This window comes from Carcharodon carcharias, chromosome 6, assembly GCF_017639515.1.
Source record: "Carcharodon carcharias isolate sCarCar2 chromosome 6, sCarCar2.pri, whole genome shotgun sequence".
Classification (NCBI taxonomy): domain Eukaryota; kingdom Metazoa; phylum Chordata; class Chondrichthyes; order Lamniformes; family Lamnidae; genus Carcharodon; species Carcharodon carcharias.
The window spans coordinates 99735445-99751346 of NC_054472.1; the positions used below are offsets into that span (position 1 = coordinate 99735445).

Here is a 15902-nt window from a genome sequence, read left to right on the forward strand (position 1 = left end):
GAATAGGATTCTCCCATGTCCATGTCCATGAAGAGCAGTTAAGGCCCAGTTAAATTTGCATTTGATCAGGCTTACAAAGGAAGGTTAGCTAAATATTCAGGCCCATGATTTAGTAATCAGAACAATGACTAATTATTTGAATTTGAACAAAGTACTAGCAGAAAACAATGGTGAATTTAAAGAGATGCTAGTTGACATCTCACTCAATAACCCAATCCCCACTGCTGGCCCAACCTAACCTTGTTCTCACTGGCAAATCACACACTCAAGTGAATAGAAATTACACTTGACTCATGAGTTATTTAAATATGGAGGGGGCTGCAAAAATTATAAACTGAAATTGATAACATTGCATTGGTATGAATGAAAATTAAAAAGAAATTATGCCCTATGGCATAGTAATTTGTCTGATCCAGAATATTCAGTTGGTCAATTTTTGTCTGATTACACTCTGTGGTATTATGTTAAAGATGCCATATAAATGCAAGTCCCCGTTGTAGTTGAGAGGTATTCTAATTGAAGCCATTGTTTTTGGTCCCCACTCCAAACTCCATTTCCTAACTATTGACTTGATCTTTAACTCTCATGAATTTTATCATGAGATTAAGCTGGTTAGTTCACAACCTTGGTGTCATTTTTTATCCTGAGATGAGCTTCCAGCCTTATATTTGTGCCATCACTTATGCACATATTTCCAACTCTGTAGCATTTCGCAACTTCATCCCTGCTCCACTAGAAATGCTGCTGAAACCCTAATTCATGCATTCATTAACTCTAGATTCAACTATTCCACTCCTGGCGGGTCTCCCACATTCTACCTTCTGTAAACTTAAGGTCATCCAAAGCTCTATTACCCATGTCCTAAATCACAACAGGTCCTATTCCCCTATCATCCCTCAGTGACCTACACTGGTCCCTGGTCTTGACTTTAGAAATCTCATCCTTGTTTTCAAGTTTCTTCTTGGCTTTGCCCCTCCCTATCTTTCAATATCTTCCAGGCCCACAACCTTATGCAATATCTGCATTCCTCCAATTCTAGTCTCTTGTGCATTCCCAATTATAATTGCTCCACCATTGGTGACCATGCCTTCTGTTGCCTAGGCCCCAAGCTCTGTAATTCCCTATCTACACCTCTCCACGTCATTTTGCTCCTTTAAAGCACTTCTTAAAAACTTTCTCTTTGACCAAGCTTTCGGTCATTTGACATAATAGCCCCCTTACATTGCTTGCTGCCATATTTTTGCTTTATAACGCTCCTGTGAAGTGTCTTGGTATGTTTCGTTATATTAAAAGTACTATATAATCAGGAGTTTTTGTTGTTGCTTGTGCATTTTTCTTCTTCTTCTTCAGTTCTCTGCCTGAAGGCAGATCTAACCCACAGCACCACAATCTCCATCACAGATAGGGCAAAGAGGCAGGTCCCAAATCCAACCCAGCCAGAACAGGTAGCAAACCCCATGCTGTTGGCACCATTTGAATCCACACCAGCCATCCAGCCAACTGAGCCAACCATGCACCACTTGCCCCGCCTCACCCCTCCCCCACCAAGGAGTCCAAGTTACTATGGCAACCCTACACTTTTACCTGCATGTTGTAGCTCGGAGCTATGGATAGTGATGGTTGAGGCTCCAATTTCTTTCCATCACATGGCTGCCAAGGAATCTTTCCTACTCTTACTGCCTGTCAATAGAAAGCAGGAGGAATGCAGATATTGCAGATGGTTGTGCGCCTGGAAGAGATTAAAAGATAATTGGAAGGATTTACAAGTTGAAACGCAACCTGTTTGGCTGTGTTATGAATGTACTTTCTCCAGCCACCAAGACCTGGAGTGGGACTTGAACCCTGAGCTTCTGGCTCAGAGGTGGGGAGGCTACCCACTGCATCACAAGACTTTCACCTATACGTTCTAAGGATCCAGAAATAGGATCTTCCAAATCCTAACTTGAAGGGGTGAAATGAAACTTACCAGCTTCCAAATTGGGCTAAGTCTTCTCTAAAGTGAAGTATACAAACCAGTAGATTGCCATGACTGGCATATCCCATCATTTATTGGCACGTGCCAACTATTAGGTTGCCCTCTTCCATTAAACATTGTGAAATGCTGATGCATTCCTTTTCCCCATCAGACTGACTGGGACTGAGGCACACACCACTAGGAGTTTGACTTTCCCTCTTCCCATTCACCTCCAGTACATTAGCTAGACTTCAAATGCACATCTATCTAAAGCTTACAAAAGAGTTCTTCCCCCATCAACACTATCAACTGTCTATCTACTGATAGATTGTCACTTATCAAAACCATTCCTTCCTCTCTATCATTGTTGACTGGCCATAAAAGATCAAAATAAAGTCACAAATATAATACTCCATTGACAGCAAATGACTTGTTCAGTAATCACAAACAATTACAACCCCCACCCCCAAAATAAAATTAGTATTATGCTTAAGAATGGAAAATGAAAGAATTAAAAGAAGCATTAATCTCAAGTTTAGGTTGCCATTTATCAACTGCGCACATTTTGTTTTTACAACTTATGATATAATTTTAGCGTTTTGATTGTGGCGCCAATCTTCTACTGTTCCTCTGCCTATTCTTCTGTGTTTAAAATAAATGGGATAAGGGGGCTGGCTAAACGCCAGGCTGTCCTCTCAGGAGTGATAGATAGGTTAAGCTAAGGGTATTAATAGGTATAAGTGTGGGTTGCAAAACTGCATAAAATTGAAGAACTGTACAGTGCATCTTCTTACATGGGCGAGAATGGAATTGTTCCTACAGCATTTCAGGCGTTTGTTTTCATTCATCTAAAAAATTATAAAACCAACACTACTGTCCTCACAGGCCACATAGAGCCACCTTGTCAGTGTTCACACCCGCTATGTCACAAGTTAGCTGTAATTTCTTTAATTTGCGAGTGAAAATAAAGCGGCTTTGAGCCAGGCTAACAACAGGGATTGGCACGGGTCCACATTTAGAGGAGTTGAAGGGAACAAGGCTATTAATCCTTTAGATTGGATATTTCATTAAACTCTCCAGGACTTTGACGCCTCCTTTCTCCTCAATAGACCAACTGTACGAGAGCTTTGCAAAATATTTCTCCGTACACCGTTCGAATAGAGAAACATTTGCCAGGTTTTTTTCTGGTTAACATGAAATTGCTTGAGAAATTGGGAAACAGCGGTGTAAATTCTCCAACCTGTGTGCGCCACCCCCAATGTGCTTACTGCTTCCGCAAAGAGGGATTTCAGGGAGCGCATTGTGGCGGGGTGGGTCTCCCCGGGAAACGCCTGGGGAAGTACTTGATTGGTCCGTACACTTTCACTGACAGGTTCTGTTATGAAGGCGATGAAACTTGCGCGGTAAAATATCATTCATTGCTACAAAGTGAAGGCTATTAACTCTTCATTGTAAAAAGTCGAAAAAGTAGGCCCCTCGTGTCCCCAGTCTCAAAGCAGTAGCTTTGACCCCCATCCTCAAAACACCGATGGAACCAGCGTCCGTTTTGTCAAGGATATGTAGGTGCGTGTGTGTGTGTTTACACTTCATTAATAAACTGAAGTCTGGCAATATTCGCAGTTCTAGTGCCTGGCTGGCCCGATGGCAAAGTGACACGGCTTCCCTTTGGATTTTAACCACAAAAACGCAGAATAAAATCCTGCTGGACTGAGAAATCTTGAACACTTGAGCTCACGTATTGGGAGCTGGAGAAGGTGGCGTTATCAGTGAGAGTCTCCCAACCAATGCTTAGTTCCTACAGGTTAGTTGGTATCAGAAAACTACTTCTGTAAGTAACTTAAGCTTTTCGTCAGGACTGATTTTTGACGATTACTCCACGATTACTATTGTCGCTGGTTAGCAGGTAGATTCAGTCATAATACGAGTAAGGGCAATTTGGTTTGGCGCTTTAGAATGGAGCCCAGCTCCAACCAACTCCCAATTGGTAAAAAAAAATACATATTTCTAAATAAATAAAATGAAATCAGCTTAATCCAACATGTGTCAATTTGCCACTATTCTACAGATCATCACGCTAAATGTGTGATATATCGGATGTAGCCTATTACCTACCCAGCTAGGAGCAATCTAGGTTTGTGATATTACCAAATATTACCAGATCATTCAGTAACAAAGTGACTAATCGGATTTCACATATATTCCCAACTTTATAACTTGTCTTTTGCGATTTGCTAAATGCAGCTCAGGAACCCAAGATCCCATTCAGTCGCACCTAGTTCTGACATGTATTACCAGTGAAAGCTAAACCTCAGAAAACACTTCACAAGAGACACGTCTCACTTGTTGCTTTGCTGTAATTGTCTAAGTTGGTCTTGGGGTAGCGGCTGTGGGAGTTAGGTATTGGAATGTGAATGCTCCCTGCAGCCTCATCTTACCCAGCTTGTTTAAAAAAATACTGGGGGCAATCGATCATCCCTCATTTACAAATCCACACTTTTTCTTCAGCTGCACCCTGAAGCGTGTTGTCCCGTAGGCGGCAATGTGTCATGCGCCGTGAAAGATAAAAGTCCGAACGTTCTGCGTCATGGGACTTCCAGGCAGCTGCTTTGCTTCTTGAGATCTTTACATAGTGTTGCTTGCATCTCAAGCGGTGTAAATGTTAACAATCTGACAGCTTGGATAAGGATTGACAGTTACCCACAGTGACCCGCCCTTACTTAAAGGCGTGCGGCGAGACAGTTAGGTATCAGTAGACTGGCAAACTGCTTGCTGTAACTGCGGGGCATTTGTCTATTTCCCAGGTCATCTCCAGAGATCGGCGCATTCCTCTATAAATACCAGCCGAAGTCTGCAAGAGGCAGAAAAGCTACGCCCAGCTTCAGACGTGTTTCACTTTCAGAAAGGCTGCTCCTAAGGTAAGGCAAGACTTTTTGAGTCTTTTGAGACGCAGTCAGAATCTGGTATTGCTGCTACCTTGTGAGCAGGAACATTAGGTAGAACTTCCAAAATTCACTGAAACTGTAATACTCTGTAACTGTATCGAGCGGGGCTTATTTTAAACTAAAATAACTTTACGCAAGCTTTGATCCTTTTGTAGTGGTCAATGTACTACGTTTGGAATGAAAAGCAAGTCATATATAAATCCTTCTTCCGGAGAGAGATGGTGTTGATAAACAATGAAATGACAACATCCATTTTCATCCTTGACTAATCTCTTGTCTTGCACAGTAGTTTACATTTGACAGATTCGGTCGCTGCTGAACGGCCGTCTAGGTCTCTTGTTCCATGAAAGCCACACATAATTGGCTGACCCCAGAAAATTGTTTTGAATTTTATGCTGTTACTTGCTGGTTTAGCCGATGAACTGGTCATTTCCCGATATAGATCTTCCTTCAATAAAATGCTTATTTATGGCTTAGCTTCTATTAAAGAGCTGGATTATTTATTCAAGCTATAGATAAGCAATGAATATCCCAAACTGGATGTCTTGTGTGATCACATTTACTAATTGAGATTATGTAGAATGATATGAAGGTTTTAGGCATGTTTGAATGAAGACATGCATTTTCCTTCGAGTATATGGGCTGAGTATATGTTGTATTCTCCCCTGTATTTGCAGCTCATGGCGTTACTGTGGAAGTGTCACTGCCTGGTGGCGGTCTTGTGTGCCACCTTCATGGGGGTCGGGGCGGACTGTGACCAGGACTGCGCTTACTGTGCCTACCATCTGGCTGGTCATCTGACAGAGTTTAACCCACTGGTGAGTTTAAACACCCCCAAAAATCAGACGAAACACCTACCGTTACAAACATACATCTCCACCGTTAGGAATCCCAAGTTGTGACACCCAAAGGCCAATGTGAAGTTTATGTTTTCGACCAAAAGCCGGCTGTGTGAAGTCACTTATATCCTTGGTCCAGTCTCTGACCAGGCTTCCGCAATCCAAGCTTTAGCTTAATACAACATTATGGAAAAGCCGGCGTCTAAAGTAGTTGGGAGTTCTTAGGAAGTCAAACATTTAAAGACTGACTTTCATATTAACTTGTTTTAAGTGTAATTTGTTTTAAGCAAAGCCGTGTGGTCAATCTGAACACTGCAGGCGTTTGTATAGCAGCTATGTTCATGGGTTAGGGGTGAGGGGGCATCGATGGGGAGAATGAACGGCACTCGGGTAAAGTGAGCGCGGGGTCCAGAAAATTTGGGACGGGGAGTGAGAAAGAGTCGGGAAAGAAACAGAGGACACGACTGAAAGATAAGACTGAGGCGGACAGACAGCATCGCGCAGTTCTACAATCAGCGTAGCGATTACTGGTCAAAGCTTTTCCTCCGTTCTTGCAACGCCACAGTTATCTGTTAAACGCCATCCCGCCGGTTCCTTGATGTTCCTAAAGCCAGAGACAAAAGAAAGAAAAGCCTCCAGTAACACTTGAGGCAAAACTGGATCCTTCCGAAAATGCCACCAGCGCCAGCTACCGCGGGCTGGGACTAACTGCACTAAATGCTCCGGTAAATGCCGCGCAGTTCAACAATCCGCGCAGGCACTCCGGACAAGTGTAGCAGTTCGGTTTTCTCATTCTAATTATCATTAGTCTTGTCGCGCAAGAAAATTTTTAAAACTCACTTAAACGTTAGAAGTGAATAAAGATGGACAGTGGACCTGGCAATTAGCACATGAGAATCGATTTAGGTAGATTCCCCGGACATGTACATAGATATTAGGGAGTGAATATTACTCTTGGATAAATCGCTTCTCCTACTCCAGTCTCCCAGTAATTCCAGATTCAGGTTGTTGTATCGAAGAGTGGGCGGAATTTTATTGTATTCCTCGCCACAAACTCTCTAGGATCGACTAGCTTCAGGCTCAGTTTTGAGAAAAGCAGTATTTAGTCTGGAATACAATGGGCATTTTTAAATAAGACAGTCATAGGGGTCTAAATTCAATACTGTCATCGTGGAAAAAGCGTTGATGATGCCTTCGGCCGTTTGGTCCCCTGATGTTTCTAGTGCTGAGCCGCAATGCATGAGCCACAGTTTGCTCCAAAGGCTCGATGCTTGGCCGAGTGTTCATCTGCAGACTGCCCCAAGATAGTTTCAGAATGATTTTGCTAGGCTATCCTACCAGGGGTGCCCAGCAAAGACCAGGCAGCAGAACCAACCGTTGGTCTCACAGCAACAAAAACCGAATTATCTGGAAAAACTCAGAAGGTCTGGCAGCATCGGCGGAGAAGAAAAGAGTTGACGTTTCGAGTTCACATGACGCTTCAACAGAACTTGTGTTCGGGTTTCTTGGACTCGAACTCAAGTTCTGTCGAAGGGTCATGAGGACTCGAAACGTCAACTCTTTTCTTCTCCGCCGATGCTGCCGGACCTGCTGAGTTTTTCCAGGTAATTCTGTTTTTGTTTTGGATTTCCAGCATCCGCAGTTTTTTTGTTTTTATCTGTGTTTTGGTCTCAGAGTGTTGCAAGGTTGCCCTCAACGAATGGTTGACGCGTGGCACCTAAAGATGAGGTGGACCAGCAAATCAATTAATTCAAGAGTATATCTTTCTCTCCACAAATGCATAAAATTATACACTGTGCACAGAATTTATTAACATAATGATGAGAATATTTGTACATGTCGCCTGGAAAACAGGAAGCCCCGGAAACACGCAGCAGATCAGTCAGCGGCTTTGGAGAAAAGAAATGCTTCAATATTTCCTGCAGCAGTTCATGAAAACCTTTCAGCAAAATGTTGAATTGCCTTCTCTCCACAGGTGCTGACTGACCAAGTGAGTTTCCAGAATTTTTTCTTCCTTTCAGATTTCCAGCATTTGTAGAGTTTTTGTGCCAGCTTATGAAGCTTCCCTAATCCTTTTACAGCACAGAAATGCTACTGAAATCCAAAGTTCGAGTTATCTTTATCAATAGGTTTCAATTACTGACAAACATGTTTGTCATCAGTTTAAAAACAAAAAACTGCGGATGCCGGAAATCCAAAACAAAAACAGAATTAACTGGAAAAACTCAGCAGGTCTGGCAGCATCGGCGGAGAAGAGTTCTGTGGAAGGGTCATGAAGACTCGAAACGTCAACTCTTTTCTTCTCCGCCGATGCTGCCAGACCTGCTGAGATTTTCCAGGTAATTCTGTTTTTGTTTTGTCATCGGTTTGTCAGTTCAGTTTTGTCATCATCATGTCTGCAGCAAAAACAAGACGGATATGAAACCTAGATGTTTCTAATAAATAGCAATTAATAGACATAAAGGGGCACACTGGTCCAAGAGACCGTGAAAGGGCCGGAGTTATGTTTCACGAGCGTGGACTTTGCAGCTTCGGCCTTGAAGAGGAATTCCAATAATCAGCATCCATTAGTGATACACACCATATTCACTTCCGCTCAGCAGCAGACGCGGAACACCCGCGTATACAGATTGTACTTGTATTTGTCTGTGGAGGGCACACACAAACAAGAGATCTTGATATTTTGTCAATTTAATTTTTTTTAAATTAAAAGAAATGCATTATTTGTTAGGAACGTTTGTTCGAGTAAATATGGTGCCAGATGCGAAATTGTTCCACCACATTCCAGTCTGTCTGGAGTAATCCGCTAGCAGGGTGCAAACAATATGAGTAGGTGGTAAAGTTTAGGAATTGTGGTAATATTCCGCTGGCCATGTGTACTTGAAAAATAACATTGTTCAAGAAGTGAGTTTGGAAGGCAATCTGGCTGCAGTTATCAAAGTGGAAATCATCATTTTCTGGGGTATTGATTCAAACAACTAGCAAGGAGATGATTGCAGTGCTGATATGTTGTCCACTGACTTTGCGACACATTTCTTAGTTATGGAAATGTAGCAGAAACCGGTGGAGTGGTCGACGCACATATACAATTGTATCAGTGTCACAACATTGAAATAACATAGGAAGAATGGTGTCTGGAAATCGTATTTTTCTACATCTGACTTGCACCTTTTCAACTGAAAACTGTTATTTTAAGTTCTAAATTCCCTGCATATAAATTAACGTGATGAAAATTAAAAGGGATGGGCAATAAATGCCAGCAATGCCGTTTGGGGGGGGGGGGGGTGTGGGGGGGTGTCACCCACTCCCACCCCCCCCAAGAATGACAGCGATGTTCATCGGCATTGTACTCGACATTCAACCTCAGAAATGGGTAATTTCTGGAATAGGAGTAAAGCGGGATTGTAAAAAGTGTATAATGTGGACTTAGCGCGGACAGAGTCTGGGATTGTTTGGTGTTTATTGCACGGAAACATTTCTCACCAGATAAAGGGGTTGTTTATGTCCATACATTAATGTGCCTGAAACGGACGAAGTCATTAGCAGTTTTCCAAAAGTCGTTTCTGTTTAATAAGGTGAAAAAAATAAAGGGGAAATTACAATTAATCAAGGGTTGAAGCAACCATCTTAGTCTTTACTGGTAAACCAACCTGTTTGATGTTTGCATTTACGCAACTTCAGTGACAAGCGAGGTTTTCGTGTAAAGGATTCGACTGCGCCGCTGTATGGATAAAAGACAGAATTGAGGAGCCAGGATTTATGCTGAGCATTGAAGAAAAGCCTTGTTCGTCCAAATGGTGTACGAGCAGCGTCGGCTGATTGTGCATAACTATTTTACAATTTCAGTTTTCTAAATAAACATTAGCCCGCAGTTCTATACCGGGCCTTAATACCTTTCCTTAGTGGTCAACTTCTTGGGGGGAAAAAGCGGCAGAAATCGTGTCGAGAAATTCTGTCCCATTTTCAGAACATACAATTGTTTTAACTAAAGGGCAATTGTTTACTTACTTAAGACAAATAACAATATTTAATGCAGGACTGAAAGCAGTTTTCCAAAATATAATGAAGTTAAATATGCCACGCCACGATTGTGTGATGCCTATAGTTGAAACTGGGTTGTATCCGCACCTCTGGACAACTGAATTCCAGAACTGTATATTCGCTATCTTTCTCGCTGTTCTAAACATAGCTTTTGTGAGTTTCTGGGCGAAGGGATTTAGTATTAGGAAATTAAACACTTTGCAGTACTTATGGTAATACGGGTTAGATAATGCCTCAGCATGTCTTAACCCCAACCACAGAAAAATATCCCTGCTGAACCTGTGCAATACTTCATTCCCATCCTTATCAGAGTCCTGGGTCAGATTGTCATTTAGAGTCAATGTGTGTCATTTTCCTAGGAACCAGATTTAAATGATCAAATCTCATTTTACAGAAAACTTTTACAGTCAGCAAACTTTCATCCCATTAGTGTAGGCTGGATTCCAACCCAGGACATTTAGCCAACTGCATGGCCAGTTAAAAGAAAATCAAAAAAAAATGTGGTGTATGTAAAAAAAAATTGAAAATGACAGGTATTTAATGGAATCTAGGACAACAGTTATTTGGAAAGTTTCAGATAGTATCAGATGAGAGCAGTCATCTGAATCCCAGGGCAATAGAGTGTGAAATTACCCACGTGTATTCATTTTCTCTTATCACATTTCCTGTAGTTAACATGAGCTTTCTTATTCAGTTCAATGTATATACTTGTTTTTTATTAAACACCCAGTACCAAATTGGACATTGATAGGATACAGTTAAACAATGCTGAAGTTGTTACTAAGTAATTTATAGCCATCAGCCAACCAATGGAATTTTACGTAGCCATTATCTGCAGTTAGATACCTAGAAAAGAAAGTTAATGTGGTCTTAGAAAGAAATAGGTCTAGTTGGATTAGCTAAACAAAATCACTGGATGGTGGCAACTATGCTCTGCTTTTACAGGATCAGCTTATAATTTTGTCTTGTTGCATAACTTTATCCAGAAGAAAACAAAAATTTCAATTAGCCCTGAATATAAAAGAGAAATGATCAGAGTTACAACTACTTTCACAGGTTATGCATGATCCTAAAATGTCCCAGTGAAACTCTGATGGCAATTTCTTTTGTTCCCAGGTGACACTGGCAAGATTGCATTTATTACCCATCCCTAGCCACCCTGAAAAGGTGGTTGTGGGTCAGCTCTTTGTGGTGACTGTGTTCCCAAGGCATTGCTGCTCTCGGAGCTTGTGAAATTTCAGAGAATGTTTTATGGAGTTGGCTGTCTGCTGAATTTGGATGAAGGAGTTAAATTATATGACAAAATGCTGTAATAAAATTGCTATTGCATGTATTATATAGAACTAAATTCCATTACTCCTCAAACCATCACATATGGCAAGGGAGTTGTAATGGATTTTACAGCACTAAAATATAGGATAAAAACAAAATACTGGATGCTGAAAACCTGGAATTAAAAACAAAAAGTGCTGGAAATGCTCAGCAGATCTGGTACCATCTGTGGAGAGAGAAATAGAACTAACATTTCAAGTCATCGATGACTCATCTTCAGAACTGAAGGAAGGTATGCTATGAAAGAGGGAAGGGAGAGATTAAATATTTTCTTTATTCTTTCATGGGATTTGAGTGTCACTGGTCAGCTTTTGTTGACCATCCCTAATTGTCCTTTCTGAGCACAGTGAAGAGTCAGCTGCATTGCTGCTGGTCTGGGGTCGTATGTGGGTCAGGCTAGGTAAGGACAGCAGATTTCCTTCCCTAAAGGACATTAGTGAGCCATACCACAATCAATGATAGTTTCATGGTCACTAACACTAGATATAGACTAGATTTGTATTCCTGATATATTAACTGAGTTTAAATTCCACCATATGCTGTGGTGGGATTTGAGCCTATATTTGGAGAGCATTAGGCTGGATCGCTGGGTTACTACTCCAGTGACAATAACACTATGCCACCATCTCCCCATCAATGACAAAAATGACAAGGAACAAAAGGCAAAGGGAGTGGTAATGGGTGTAGTAAGGAAACAAAACATTTGTTGAGTGTGATGTGAATGGCAGAATAATGAACAGCTCTATTCAAAAGCAAAAACATGAGAAACAAGATTCAGACAGGCACATGGCAAAAAAAAACAATCAAAATAGGGAACAGTTTACATGGTCTGAAAATGTTGAACTCAGTTTTGAGCCGAGAAGTCTGTAAAGTGCCTAATCGGAAGATGAGGTGCTGTTCCTTGAATTCCTCTTCCAATTAGGCACTTTATATCTTTCTCAACTCAACATTGAGTTTAATCATTTCAGACATGAACTCTGTCCTCAAATTTGATCTTTTTTTTTGCCATGTGCCGGTCTGAAGCTTGTTTTTCATGTTTCTGCTTTTGGGCGGAGCAGTTCAATATTCTGCCATTCACAATCATCCTGGATAAATGCTTTGCCATTTGTTCCCTCCTGCCCTCTGCCCTATCCCAGACCTTCCCTTTTGTTCCCCCTCCCCCTCCCCCATTTTCAATGGCATAAAACCCATCACATTTCAATCCTCCTTCATTTCTGAAGTCATATTTGACTCAAAACATGAGGCGGAATTTTACGGCCCCTCCTGCCAGTGGGACTTTCCAATTCCGCCAAAATTAAAAGGCCTTTTGAATGGCTCGCTGCATTTTCTGGCCCTGCCCCTGCCACGACGGGCCATGAAATTCTGCCCATTAACTCTGTTTCTCTCTCCTCAGATGCTGCCAGGCCTGCTGTTCTGTTATAACTAAAATATAGGAACCTGTTGGACCATTGATGTCTCCTTCACCTGTTTGACTGTGATGTTGCTTCTCAGTATAAACTGCCCATCCTTTGATCCATAAATGTTATTCTCTTTCAGAGTTGCACATTAGAGTGTGAAGGTAAGCTGCCACCAGGAAAGACATGGGGAATGTGTAAGGAGCTGGAGGAAGTCAACAGACACCATGATGACAGTAAAAGTTCTCCTGAGAGTGACAGGGAAAAGGAAGAGCAACACTTGCTTTTGAGCAAAAAGTATGGTGGTTTCATGAAGCGTTATGGAGGCTTCATGAAAAAAGCAGACAGCGGTGATACATATATTTCCGAAGCTGACGATGAAAATAAAGGAAGAGAGATACTAAATAAGAGGTATGGAGGGTTTATGAAGAAGGACATTGAAAGCCCTTCTACAGTAGATTCTGCTGACATTCTGAGAGAGCTGCTAAACATAAATGATCTCAATGAACGGAAGCATTACTTGGACCAGAGCGATTCTGAAAACCGTAGTGAGGTCATGAAGCGCTACGGAGGATTCATGAACGGATTCAAGAGAAGCCCTGAATTAGAAGATTTGCCAGAATTGCAAAAAAGATATGGGGGCTTCATGAGAAGATTTGGTAAACCAGATTACCAGAAAAGATATGGTGGATTTATGAAACGTTGGAATGACGCTCTCATTCCTTCTGATGAAGATGGTGAAATTTATTCCAAAGAAGTCCCTGAACTTGAAAAGAGATATGGTGGCTTTATGAGAATTTAGTCATACAATCAGGAAGACTGTCCCTGTTCTCGTATTTAAGTGTAATGTGTTGCTTCGAACGTACAGGTGGTTTTTACTGTTTAGTCCAACAAGAATAGGCGACCTGCAACCTACATCTTACATGCAGATCTATGTCGCCTTTAGTCGAGATGAGATTGTCAAAATTAATTGTATGCCTTCTTTGTGCACTTTCTTCTCGAACTGCTAACTGTTGTCTAATTTTCATTAAATGTAAAACAAAGAATGATCTCAACTGCCTAGTTGTACATATTCAAATAAATATAACCGCAAAATGATATTTAAACTCGTGTTTTTATTTATATTTGCTCTTTTATTCAAGTTACCAAGTGTGGGCTGGATTTTACAGCACCCTGCCGTGCGTTTTTTGGCGAGGGAGGCATATAAAATAACCACGGTACCCAACCCACTATCTTCCCCCACTCCCAACCTGTCCCCCATAATATGTTAGATGGACAGGTGCTGAATTCGGCAGCCTGCCCACCATATTTAAAAAATAAATAAAGGTCAATCGAGATTGTTAAAAGGTCAGTTGACCAAGATATTACGCTGCCTATGCCGTAATACGGTTGACATGAGCAGGTGGGCAAGAGCAGGCAGTGCATCATTTGAGGCCAGGTTGAACAACAGTGGGATGTAAGGGGGTTCATCATTCAGGAGGTGCCCCGTATGCATCTGGGCAAGACCCCTAAGATGTCACATCCCACCACCCTTCATTCCTCACCACCAGCCCTCCAAAACCCAGATTCCTAACCATCTCTCCACAGGCTTTCAGATCCCTCTCCGCTCTAAAGGTCCAGGACTTGTCTGTCTCCAGCAGGCAATGCTCTTGTTCCTCCTTGCAGTCCTGGCAGTGCCCACTATTGATCTCTGGCACTGTCAGATTGGCCAGCAGCTCTCAAGGGTGGGATTTCTTCTCACTAAGGGGCAGAAGTCTCACTCTCACCTACTTTAGCCCACCAGCAGCAAGTTATGGCTCCAGGGCAGGCTTCTTTCTGGCTCATCAGCTACCAATCAACTTTGCTTCCTGCCTTGTAAAGTCCAGCCCTATATTTTTAACAATGAAACCTCATAATTAGTTCCACTTTTCAATTTTTTTTCCCACAGTTGGGCATCATTCAGATAATTTTTTTGTTGCTCAATAAAAAACTGCCAATTGATGAATGGCTGCCAATATAATCAACAATTAGTATATAATTCTTTAAACTTACCATCTTAATGTAAGAAACTATATATTGTCACGACTCACTGTGGATAGTGCACTGTAATGTCAAGCCCCACTGTTCACCGAGACATGACAAATGTGAAAAATTTGATCAAACCACCAGATTGCCCCAATTCTACCTAACTGTTTAATTTAGGTTAACAGAATACAGGCACCAGGTTTGTAAACTTAATAAGTAAATAACTGTTTATTGAACAAATTTGTCATTAACTAGTGGCAAAAGAAAGAAATACGAACTGCTAACTTCTAACACTATAACCTAACTCTACCCTCTTCTTAAATCCCTATGTATGCACACACACACACAAACACACACAAGACATGAAATTTGAGGGCAGGATAAAACAGTTCAAAGCACCAATCCGGAGTATAGGATTCGATGGGCTGATTTTGATTGATGTCGTACAAATTCTCTTCAGTTCTTGTTGATGACACGAGGTGGTCTTCCAGCACTTTCAGTATTTAGTTCACTGGTTGAGAACTTGCTTTTCAATGTCTCTAACAGTGGTTTACCCCTTTCCTTTTTACAGGGGTTTCCTCATAGGGAGAGAGCAGGCTATAGAGATATAAGGAAAAGAGATTTTAAATGTTTTCTCTTTGCAGGCCTGGAGCTTTCTGCTGCATTGCTACCACACAAAACCCTGGTCAGGAGCCAATTAAACAGCAGTTATCAGGCAGAACCTTTGGTCCATGACTCCTTTCCAGCATCATCATGTCTTTCATGGCATTCTCTGTACCAGGACTGCAACATTGTGTATATCTCTCATCCTGTTCCACTGGACATGTCATTTAAACTGCAACCATTGTACTTCTAATCCATAGACCAACAGAAAATAAAAATATTTAGAACAGTCCAACAGAAATAAAAAGATATATTCCTTACCTGCCTCTATCCTTAAAAGAGATGAAACACCATTTCAAAAATGCATTTCATCACAAGGTATGTGACCCATGGACAACAAAACATGAGATTTACATTCATTCATCCTTCTTCCCCCTTATACAATCTTCAGCATTTCTTACCTCTTTAACTTATTTTAATATTTTACACCCGGGACAATGCATCCACAATCACATTAGCTTTACTGACAATGTTAACAATCTTTACATTGAATTGTTGAAACAATAGACTCCATCTAAACAGTCTCGCATTTCGAGTTTTAAACTTTTCAATGAATGCCAGCGGATTATGGTCAGTGTAGATTAATGTTAAAAAACAAAAAACTGCGGATGCTAGAAATCCAAAACCATAACAGAATTACCTGGAAAAACTTAGCAGGTCTGGCAGCATCAGCGGAGAAGAAAAGAGTTGACATTTCGAGTCCTTCTGTTGAAGGGTCATGAGGACTCGAAAC

At 41.4% G+C, this 15902-nt stretch overlaps 1 protein-coding gene across 1 annotated transcript; it reads left to right on the forward strand.

Annotated features, from left to right (window-relative positions):
- The first annotated feature begins 4744 nt into the window (after window positions 1-4744).
- On the forward strand, window positions 4745-13602 carry penkb (proenkephalin b). The gene is made up of 3 exons (XM_041190365.1): window positions 4745-4869; window positions 5574-5714; window positions 12645-13602. Exons 2-3 carry the CDS (start codon window positions 5577-5579, stop codon window positions 13302-13304), a joined length of 798 nt encoding a protein of 265 aa, XP_041046299.1. The 5' UTR covers window positions 4745-4869; window positions 5574-5576; the 3' UTR covers window positions 13305-13602.
- Window positions 13603-15902: the final 2300 nt, after the last annotated feature.